Source organism: Xiphophorus couchianus, chromosome 9, assembly GCF_001444195.1.
Source record: "Xiphophorus couchianus chromosome 9, X_couchianus-1.0, whole genome shotgun sequence".
In the NCBI taxonomy this organism is placed as follows: domain Eukaryota; kingdom Metazoa; phylum Chordata; class Actinopteri; order Cyprinodontiformes; family Poeciliidae; genus Xiphophorus; species Xiphophorus couchianus.
The window spans coordinates 27,179,182-27,191,127 of record NC_040236.1 but is presented as its reverse complement, the minus strand read 5'-3'; the positions used below and the strand labels follow the sequence as shown (position 1 = coordinate 27,191,127).

At 35.6% G+C, this 11,946-nt stretch overlaps 1 protein-coding gene across 1 annotated transcript in view; it reads left to right on the top strand.

Moving 5' to 3' along the window:
- The first annotated feature begins 2,580 nt into the window (after window positions 1-2,580).
- Window positions 2,581-11,946, top strand: part of LOC114150702 (E3 ubiquitin-protein ligase rnf213-alpha-like) — a 59,461-nt gene continuing 50,095 nt past the window's right edge. The window contains 12 exon segments of the mRNA XM_028027307.1: window positions 2,581-2,659; window positions 2,926-3,035; window positions 3,119-3,225; window positions 5,094-5,197; window positions 6,408-6,717; window positions 6,810-7,096; window positions 9,399-9,681; window positions 9,773-10,014; window positions 10,334-10,843; window positions 10,962-11,140; window positions 11,364-11,507; window positions 11,610-11,806. Of these exon segments, the coding sequence (XP_027883108.1) occupies window positions 3,123-3,225; window positions 5,094-5,197; window positions 6,408-6,717; window positions 6,810-7,096; window positions 9,399-9,681; window positions 9,773-10,014; window positions 10,334-10,843; window positions 10,962-11,140; window positions 11,364-11,507; window positions 11,610-11,806 (2,359 nt within the window). The 5' untranslated portion in view covers window positions 2,581-2,659; window positions 2,926-3,035; window positions 3,119-3,122.

Genomic DNA, 11,946 nt, shown 5'->3' with positions numbered 1-11,946 from the left:
TTCCTGAAAAGGAGGACAAGAGGGTATATCAAAGGGCAAACTAGTGAAGGCTTGATAATCACTCAAGGAGTAAAACAATGTGGCATCTACTTCAACTTCTCTTTAAGTTCCTCCTGAGTTGGCTTGATGAGCTCCAGCTGTGAGGACGCACCTGTTAACAGACAATCAGAAGAGGTAGAGCCACACCCACCAACCTGGACACATCCCTGTGGCTATGATTAAAACATCTTAAATAAACAATTAGGATTAAGACCTTGTAACAACTGAGCTTTTCTTTTAGTATTCATTAATTTGCACGTAAATGTCCAGTGGTTTACGGTAATTTTGATATTTTGTTGAAGTCAGAACACTATGTTTATTTTTTATAATTAATCTGTCAGATTTGCTGCCACATTACAACCGTTTTTGTTATTTCAAAGGAAGGACAAATATTTGTCTCAAACCTCTCAGAAAAAAACATAAGAAATACTAGAGCAGGATTACATAAAACTATTACAGTTATTGCTATCTTGATTTTTGGGCACAGTATTCGATTGATTTGCATTTGTGAGAAATGAATGGGGAGGGAGGTGGAGAGCATGGGCCGTGATGTTTCCCAGCAGACCGGGATTAGAGGAGCTTCCATAAATATGTTTGGCAGCCTGGTGTTCTCTGTGCCCACCAGTAAAAATAGGCTTTCTTCCCAAGGGACTGATGACGTCTGCAGCCTGCCTGCATCACCAGCCACAAGTCGGCTTCATCTTCATACTGGAAGAGCAGAGGCACAGAGTGTGGGGGGAGCATCAGTGATCACCATGGTAACATGTGCAGAGTGACGCAGGTAAAAGCAATACAAAGGAGGAGAGGTGGCGATTGGCTGCCTAGAGCAGCGGCGTTTGTATGTGGAAGAGATGTGTGGGTGGAAAAGAGGAGGAGGAAAACTCAACAACACAGCACTGAGATTAGCTCCCACACTGCATCACACAGATACACACAGCTCAAGCCTGTTAAGATTTTTAACAGTTCACCCAATAAATGGATATGGGATTTAACATGATTTTTAAACAATAAGCATATAGGCACGACCATGACTTGCCTTTCTTTGTTTTCTTTCCATAAAAAATTGGCTCTACAGAGAGATACATGTACTTACTGTTCCTTTTTCCCTTTCTTTTATTTTCTCTGAGCATGTTGAACTGATTTTTTTTGTGGACACAATCTTGGCCAACAAAACTGAATATGATTAAAGAGCCAAATAAAAACACTTTTGAATGGCTGCTTAATTATATACACAATGTTAGAAAAAATATTTGCCTCCCCAAAGATTTTTCTTGTTTTTGGTATTTTCCTTCATCTAAATGTTTCAGATCATTAAACAAGATTTAACTTCAGACAAAGATAACCTGAATTAAAGCATATAAAAATTTCTAAAAGATAATTGTTATCATCTGGTTCAATGAGTAAGTAACCTTGGCCAATAAAGCTGATTCTCATTCTGATTCAGACTCCGATGGGTTTCTGGGTTCTTTGGTGACTTTGTGGATTCATAATTTCGTAGGGAAGCCACTCCTGGGAAGGTTTACCATGTTTTCTCCATTTCTGGATAATAGTTATCAGGTTTGATGGAAACCCAAATCCTTAGAAATGTATTCAAACCTCTTTCAGATAACTGTCAATGACTGGATGATTGTAATGATTAACATGACCATTACATAATTTTTCTTGGTCTTGTAGACCTTGGACCTTGCTCCAAGTGAACCACAGACATTATGTCTACATTTGTGCTTGTCCTGTTGTGACGTGTCATAAATAATGCTTGTCTGTTAAGGATTGGAGATCAAATTATGAAAAGGTCATTACACAATATAATCCAATGCTACCACCTAATGGCCATACCTGACATTAACATCTTGTGTTGTCTGAACATACAACTTGATATTGCTTTTGCTACAGATTGTATTATGGCAGAAATTTAGCAAGGAACAAGAAACCCCAGCGTAGTTGATGTTGACCCCTCATTTTTGTTTTAATTTAAAGTATAAAAGAAGAGAAGGGAAGCACTTATAGAGACCCATACTTTTTCTGGTAACATGACCCAAGAATAGGTAGTTAGTTATAAGCGATACTGATGCAGCCTACTTATTGTTATTATTTGACTGACAGCACAGTGTAACATATCAGCAGGTAAGAGATGTGCTTATAAAGTTGTTGGATTTTATTGTTAACTACTGCACTTTTAGAGGATTTTTTGAAATGTTGCAGCCACTGTAGTTCAGGTGATACTTTGTTATTGAAAAATGATGACTTTGTTTTTCGCAACTAAGTTTGAAAGAAACATTTAAAACAATACAATTGCTGTATGCTTGATAATTTTATAAGCCAGCAATGACAGATATTGAAAGCATGATTTAGTTTACAGAACAGCACTGAGTAATTTTGAGACAGATCAGTAGAAAATCTAGAGAGTTATCCTGCTTTTTTTTTGCCATTTTTAATCAACACACATAACTGAAAGGATGTGTATCATGTTTTTTTGGTTCTGTTACTGAGAACATTGTGTGAAAAAGCAATACTGCCACTCCTTTTACTGTAAATGAAAATGAAAGTACCAAACGCTATATAGCAAAGTTCATTGTCTCAGAGTTTCACTTTTAGTCTGTCAAGGAGCACAACTAACGAGGTAGGTTGCCTACCTCATAATCTACTCTAGATTAATTTAATAATACATTTAAGAATTGTATTTTAAAACACCTAATCATGAATGGACCCACTGAAGTTCTTTGAAGGTGTATCGTTCTCATCGGTTGCTTATATCTATTATTTCGTGATATTCTTAGCATATATTTTCAATGCTGTTCTTTAGGATACAAATTGTTAATCATATCGAGGTTAAGATGTAGATTTCTTTTGATTTTTTCATTGTATTTTTCAATCATTCTTTCATAGTTTTGAGCTTTGAAGACAAAGGAGGAAAAGGAGGAAGTCGAACTGTGTAAGATTGTTTTAATGGTTGTAAGTCTGCAGTCTTCATAAAATATGATGTCCTAAATTACAAGGTAACACAAATATCTATTGAGTCTTTATATTATCCAAAACTTAGTATACACAATTATTCTTTATTTTGTTTTTGTTTAAACAGGAATATGAACTTCTGTCCAGACTGTGGAAATCGAGTGGATAGTTCATATAAATTGTGCCCTAATTGTGGGTTTAAGCTCTATCTGCTAGCTCAAAACAGGAAGCAAGGTTAGTTTCTTTTAGGCAAACACTTTGTCTGATGTTTCTGTAGTATCTCAGTGTTAACCCTTTTACCTATTTTATTGATGCGGTAAAAACAATATATAAAATATGAACTTTAAATCCCTTTATGGCTTTACAGTGCCCTCTTTCACCTTAATTATCTTCAAGGGAACTTTGGACAACAATATAGCAATAACTGATGGATATTTAACCTAGAAAGGAATGAGAACTTAGATAACAAATGGGTGTTTTTTTAATACAATAATTAAAATTAATTCAAGACTAAACATAATTAGCTGTATTATATCGACCTATGTTTTTATTCTTTTTTCCTTTTTTCTACATGACAACTTAGAACTTAAGTAGATTTTGTTATGATTTGTTGTGGTAGAACAACATAAAGTAGCACATAATTGTGAAGTGGGCAGGAAAGCATTTCGAGTTTTCAAAATATTTTGCAAATACAATTGTGAAAATTTGGTGTGCATTTATATTGCACACCAAATTTATATTCAGATACCCCTCAGTCAACATTACTACAGTTCACTCTAAGTAAGGATTCATGTCTTTACCTTCTTTTCAAATCTTAATTAAATATTTACCTTCTTTCCAAGTTGTCTCAATCTGGTTTGGATTTGATTTAAAGTTTTTGTAAACATCAATTTTTAAATCATGACACATTTTCAGTTTTGTTTGGGTTTGGACTTGTACTTGCACTTTGTAATGCAGGAATTTGCTTTGGTAAAAAACCATTCCATTGTAGCTTTGGTTTTTATGTTGAGTCGATGACCAGTAGGTATCCTACCACCACATTTTCTCACCTGAACTGTGGGTCTCTGAGATATGGGCCATGGGCCCAGTCAGTTTAACTGGGTGGTCATGTTCTGGAACCTTTTTTTGATCATGGATAGAAAACTGCTTTGTGAAATGTTCACAAATTTTTATATTTTTACCCTAATTTTTATTGACAACCCTCAGAGGCCTTTTGTTACATGCAGTGATGCCTGCATGTAGGTCTCTCCCCTTTAGTTTGATGCTGAGCTCCTGAGCAGGCACAACTGGTTGCACACTGTCCCATAATGAGCAAAGTATAAAGCTGGGTGTGGAACTAATATCAGGGCCACTTAGGCTGTATGTGTGTGTTGCAGCTTTTTGGTGATGTGATGGCAGCTAGTGTGCTGCAGAAAATTGAATGCTTTGTGTGTGTGCTTATTCCCATGTTGCAGGGTGAGTTTACCATTCTTTTATTGAGGGGTGTGGTAATGGCGTTGTGGAGAACTGGTTCTTCGTTCCTCCTTTGTGTTCTAGCTCGTAGCTGTGTGGGGTCTTGTTTTTGAGGTTGAGAAGTCAAGCCATTCACAGGTTAGGTGATGCTGGAAGCTTGTTTTTTTATTAGAAACCCTGGATTTTATTATGTACACCTCTATTTTTGTTTTAGCTTCCAGACTTCAAACTTGAGACTTTTCTGGTTATTTTTAAGTAAAGATTTAACTATATCCTCCTGGTTTTTGTCTCTTCATTGCTTGGTCATTAACTGTTATATTCCCCCCTGACATTTCTAGATTGCGTTTGGGACATAACACTTTAACCAGGAATACTCACTTTATAAGTGAATTATACACAGACTGACTTGATTTTACAAATTGGGTAACATTTTCAGATTTGTGTAAAATAAAGAAAAATGTGGTATATGAAAAAAACCTTAATGATATGAATACTTTTGCAAGGTGCCTACATTAATGACTTAATATTGTTATTTTTTAATTTGCAGTATTTCTTAATTTCCATTTTTTGGCCTGCACAAGATGGAAATTAGGGTTGCATGACTTTTTTTATGTTAACCTTTAATTATATCCTCTTTTTAATCCTCCTAGATGCCCCCTCGTCAGAAAACCAGCCTGCTGTCACAAAGGAGAACCAAAACAAGGATCAAGATCACTTTGTACAAACTGAACAAGAGCACCAGAATGAAATACAGGTAAACATTCATAGAATAAGTAATTTTCAAGTTAATATTTTTATGATCCATGGATTTAAGATTGTTCTGGAAATGTTTTCAAAAATGTTCTGTTCGGATCAGAGAAATGACTGCATCGCTTCCTTTGTAGGACTTGCTAATTGCTGGATTGTTGAATTGTACAACAAGCCTGTGAGGCAGCACTAAGTGCAGCAAGCAGAGTTGCAACTTTATTTTAAGGCTTATGTTAACACTATAAATAATATTACTTTAATTATAATTACTTTAATGTAAATACATTATTCTGTATTGCTTCTAATTGAATGTTGTTCTGTTATTTACACAGAAGATGAAGTCTTAACATTGGTTAAGCCCTTCATCTATGGGTTCAGAAAATGCCTTTAATACCAAACAGCTTTCTGCAGCAGTATTTTGTAAACAAATACCAGTCTCAAATTAGAATCATTTCACTGACAAAGTAAATGACATATCATTCCTTAGCCACTTGAAGTGAATTGAATAAACCAGGAGACACATACTGGAAAGAGTTATTACTGGGACCAGGTGGCGCTAATGACTGAATGACAATAGTTGAAACTGACCTAAGAAACGGATGCAAGTTATGGAAACTAATGGGACAAAACTAAAAACCAAAACTACATGAAGAATCCAGTTATGAAGGAAAATGTAATTCCACACAAGAAGTTCTTAATTTACCAAACTAGAATAGAAAGAGCCTTCAATGTCCTGCAAGGGGAGATCAAGGTGTAACAGATGTAGAGGTTCAAACAAAAAGTTCTTGTAGTGTTACAAACAATATTGTCATCTTTCTAAAATAATGGCCTACATTATTTTTTGACAAAAGTGATTTTCTTTTTGTGCCTAAAACATCATCTAATCACTTTTGGCAAAAAAGACATGGGCCATTATTTTAGGAAGGTGAATATATATAAAAAAGTAAGATTAACAATAGCACTAAAATGGTGACAAGGAAACTCACTGACAGGAAAGCCAGAAGAAAATGAAACCCAGCACAAATAGAAGGACACCTAGAAAAAAAAACAGGAACTAAGTTCTTCAGAGAAATACGGACGAACGATTACCATTCAAACACAGATTCCTAACCAATACATTTTATGGATTATATTATACAGGATTTTACCTTATTTTCATTATAGTTACATGATGTGAAACTTTGATCAAATATATTTTGCTTGACTTATTCTTTTAGGAACAGAAAGCTGTTGATGTCGCTGAATCAGCCAAGAACAACTCAGATCTTACCAGAAATGATGCCGCTAACACTGTCCTAGAGGACACGAGAAAGACATCCTTACAGAACCAGGTGTCATCCACTAACGAGATTATTGTAATCTCCCAGATCAAAGGAAGTTGTACAGAAGATGAAGGAGCATTTCCTGTGGTGTCTGAGGGTAATGGTCCACTATGCAGTAAGGAAACTACTGGATCGAGCCTGTCTGTCAGCCCAACTCAGCCTCTTATATCCCTCAGTGCTAATCAGACAGAGAAGCACACAGAAGGTATAGTAGAACAACCAGATCTATTGCAGACTACTGGTGACAAGCAAATCAAGTTGTGTTGATAACTGTCTCACTTCTAACTTCATCTCTAGAATTCAGTTCTACTGCTCCTGAATCATCTGAGCAAACACCTAAACAACAAGAAGTGTCAAAACTGTCAACATTTGAAGAACTTGAAGCTACGACAACATCTCAAGACAAACTGATTGTGGATGGGAGTCAAAATGATAATAGAAAGCAAATGATTGAAGAACACGCAAGTTGTAAGGAAAACAAAGCAGCTGTCGTTGAAAGTTACCCAAATGATGGCACTTTGCAATATCCTGAGACTTTGCCAAACGTTTGTTCTGGAACAAAGGAAACGGACACCTTTTCCGAGGTAGTTATAAGTCACGCAATTGTATCTTGTATGTTGATTGGTAATTCTAAGTTCTACATATTGTAGATTAGTGTGAGTACTGTTAAAGACGTTCACACACATCTTCCCCAGGTTTGTGGTGTGCGAGATCAAAGACGAGTCAGCAAATTAGAATCAACCAAACTTTAATAAAATGCAAGAAACATCTTTCAGAGATAAGACAGAAAAAATGCATACAAAGATTCAGTCATATCTGATATACATTCTGACTATCTGAAGTTAGAGATCTGAGCCACACACCTTATGCTGCACAATGAACTGCTTCTGGAATATTACAGCACTGCCTACTCACATAACTAATGTTTTGGGTTACCTTCAGTCCCACTTCCTGATAGGGAGTGGTTATTTCCGAGATTTTCCTGCTCCAGGTGCAGATCCAGCCGGGTTCAGTCAACTTGACGTGGGCAGGAATGTTAGTACACAAATATTATTCCACAAACAGCAGGGACATGCCATGATGTTGTTATAGCATGGTTATTAGGTAATATAAGCTTCAATACCTGCTGGTTAATGTATTATAATAATAGATTAAATGTAATCCCATAGTACTTAATTCTGAAGTACTATAATACACAGTACTTCACTTGTACACTTTTGTGCAAAGTGTACAAAAGGCCTTAGCCTACGTTCACACTGCGGGCTATATTGCTCAATTACAATTTTTTTGTGAAACTAGATTTTTTGTTTGTTTTTTGCTTGGTTGTTCACATTTCCAGATATATGCAACTTGTATGTGATCTCCCAGGTGAATAGCAAATGATCTAAAAGTATCCCACATGCACAGTAGAGGGTACAGTGATGTCACACGTAGCGAACGTGCTCAGTTTTTGCAGAAGTAAAATGGTAACCTTTAAAATCTTGTGATTTTAAAGTTTTTGTCCAACCAGAGCCAGCACATTAACAATTTAATTCGCCATGATTGTTGTTTTTGTTTCCGTTTCCATGTATCAGGACGCAGACTAGTGACGTTTGTCGAATATCAATGACATACAAGTCGGATGAATGCAACTTGGCCATAGGTCACTTGACAGGTCACATTTGAAAACATTTAGGACCATTGATCCAAATGGCTGGGGTTGGTATTTGAAAAAATCTGATCTGTGTTGCTCAGACTGTAACCTAATACTAGATTTTCTCTCATCTAGTTTCTAATATAATTAAGTATCAGGAGGTAAGAATGGTTTTCTTATTCGGCTCTTCTGAATTGCAGTATCAAATAATCTTTCTCACGCTGACATTTTTATGTAATGTATATCTAAGATAACCAAAGACAAGAAACCAAAGACAAGTTTCTATTTATCATAGTTTTAGTTGTGGAGAGTTTAGGCTTATTTTAGAACTACACCTGTGTGTTTGGTAGGGTTGAATTAGATTCATACATATAATCAATATCAAGCCAGACAACCTGTCAGTAATCAGCTAAGTGCTCTTGGTGAATAGCAGATACTTCACTGTGTTTACTTAGGAAATGATGGTTCTATTTATATAAAAGAAAGTTTATGTAATTTAAATTGTGCTGTCCTTGCTTTGTAGGTTATTACAGTTACTCCTTAGATGACAGTATCTAACTTGTATATTATGTAAGTGTGTGAACCACACATGCTGACAGTGGCTTTCCAATAACAAAACATGACCATATTCCAAAGGTGATACTAAAACGTAAACAACTAAAGAAGACAGTCTAACCATGAGCAGAATGAAAAAAAGATCAGCAAGGTAGTCTGTTTTGTAAAAAATAAGCTAATGTTATACTAATATTTGCGCATTGGTAAAAACTCAACAGCTTGAAAGTAAAACATACTCTTGCATTGTTTTATTTTGCATTCTAAAATGACTTTCAAACCAAAGGCCTGAAGCACTTAGCTTAACACTGGGTTCAACCTCTGTATTAAAGAGCATAGTTTTAGTAACAATACCAAATAAGCAGAACTAAACAACGTAAACTAGCAAATAAGGGCTTTGTATGTCAACATGAGACGGACTAAACTTACCAAGTTATATGGTTACAAAGAGATGCATTAACAGTAAATATGAAGAAAATGAAACCCAGCACAAATGGAAGCTAATCTAGAAAATAAATCAAATTGATATTTCTTCAGAGAAATATGGATTCAGGACAACCACTCAAAATCAGAATCCTAACCGATATATTTAATGGACAGTATTTTATAGGATTAAGGTTTGTTGTCATAAAAATTGTGCAATGTTTTATTTCAGAAAACCCTTTTATTACAAAAAAAACATGTTTGACATTTTGTATTAGGGGCAGAAAGCTGTCGATGTCAGTGACTCTGGTCTTACCAGAAATAACACTCCTGGCACTCTCTTAGAGGACACGAGAGAGATGTCCTCACAGAACCAGACACCAGATGTTGTAATCCCTCAGATCAAAGGAAGTTGTACCGAAGGCACAGAGGCATTTCCTGTCGCTACTGATGGGAATGGTTCACAAGAGTCTGATGAAACTACTGGATTGAGCCTTTCTCTCAACCCAGCTGAACCGCTGACACCTATAAGCACTGATCAGACAGAGAAGCAATCAAAAGGTATAGTAGGACAATGTGCAATCTACTGGTGACAAACAAAAGAATTTGTCTTGATAATTATCTTACTCTGCGTCACCAATCTTATCTGCAGAATGTAGTTCCACCGCTCCTGAATCATCTGAACAAACACCTCAACAACAAGTGTCTAAATATGGACTAAGTGTGGGTGGAACTCAAGATAATAATGGAAAACAAATCAATAAAGAACATGCAGGTTATAAGGAGAACCAATCAGCTCTTGTTGGAAGTTACCCAGATGAGGGTACTATCAAAGACACTGAAAGTTCCCCAAATGTATGTTCTGAAACAAATGACACAGACACCTTAACTCAGGTAGTTATAAGTCATAAAATACAATCCAAAGCTAAGTGTATGTTTTCATATTGGCTGACTTCTTGCTGTGATAGATATTTTGGTTCTAGCAGTTGCAGGACATGTCTTTATTAACATTGGTTTGGTTTATTCCACAGTATTTTATAATTTAAAACCTTGCAACCTGTTGTCTTCAAACTTGTTCTGTATCATCTAGCTTAAATTTACCACATTTACATGATAAATTTTAGACTTAGATAGTAGACATATGTTAACTAATGTTCATTGTGCATTTTTTAAATATGTAGATGAAACTAAGGCTAACTCTTTTATTTTTTAGGAACAACAGATTGATTCAAATACAACTAGAGATGTTGCTCCAGCAAAGGAGCAATCAGATCACATGCAACAGAAACTACCAAAGAGTGCACAGGAAGAAAACTGTACAGAGGAGGATGCCTTACAGGTTCACAGTGACAAGTCATGTGACATTGTTCCTAAGCCATTGCTTAGGAACAAGATGCATAAGACTGCATCGCCATTATTGCCTAGCAATTCCAGTATCACTAGATCTGAGTCAGCTGAACAAACAGATAATGAAGGCAACCAAGCAGATCAACCTACTGATGTTGAAAGTAAAGATGTGGCAATAGCTCAAGCAAACCAGAATGCCTCTGTGAAGCCAGATGATGAAAAGATTCCCATAAACAACAATCAAATGATCAGTAATCAGTCATATTTCTTTCAAGATGGCGGTCAACAAATTCAAACAGTTGATACAAACAGCAGAAAGAGGTCTGTTGGTTTGTCTCACAAAGGAGACACAGGAGAAAAATCCAAACGTACAGCGGTAATTATTTGACATGCAGGGAAAAAGTTTTATGATTTAATATTTTTAAAATGGAACAAATATATTGAGTTTTTGATTTTATATCAATTATTAATTATTTATTTTCTATATTTTAAAGGCTTCTGAAGTTCAGTCAGATAAGGCGATAAGTTCACAGATGCCAAAAAATCAAGAACAGCAACCAAGCATCAGAGACAAAGGTGTCTCAGAGCTGTCTTCTCCATGTAGCCCACCCAGGAAAGAGGACCCAGGTTGTCAAGTGCCAGCAAAAGTTTCTAAACCCACTGAATTACCAACGTACGTTTTAAACACTTAGGAAATTTCTCTATAAATATTCTATGGAGTAGTCAAACCATATGTAACTAAATGTTTCAAAATACAAAATACTTAGGGTATAACAAATTTAATGTAATTATAGATTTTGTAGCTGTACTTTAAACTTATCAAAATTATGTAGTTTAAATAGTTTAACCTAAAATTTAAATCATTAATCTACTTTCTTCATTGTTTTTTGCTTCAGTTCAGCAAACACGGAATATATACATGTGTACTTCCATGCTGTCACTTCCAAAGACATAGATCCAAAAAGCCACATAATTTTCCTAATGTCTGAAAAACTTTTTGGGAGCTGGAATAAACGGGGCCCAGAAATGATCGTCTTCCAGTAGGTTTTATCTTATCTTAAATATATAAATGTGATTGTTAGCACTTATTTGCAAAATCTTTGCTGGCTTTGCTGCTAATGTTCAACTGTTTTGCTTCACAGGAACCTGGGGGACAAACAGACTCTTGTTGTAGCAGAGATTTGGATTCCCAAAGATGTAATTAATTCTGACATCCCTTACAAATACGCAATATACAAACACGGCAAAAAAGAGACGTATGAGACCATCTACAACAAAGAAAAAAATCCATTGATCAATAGGTGCCTTTCAATCAAGGAAGAATATTTAAGTCCTGACGGTATAGTAGATTTTGTTTGTTGTCCTTATGTTCACCAGAAGGTACTTATTTATTATTACAGACAAGTGTGTGGCTATTATATCGAACAGCATAACAAGAAATACAATAAATATAGGTGCAAGTATTGATACTGAGATGCA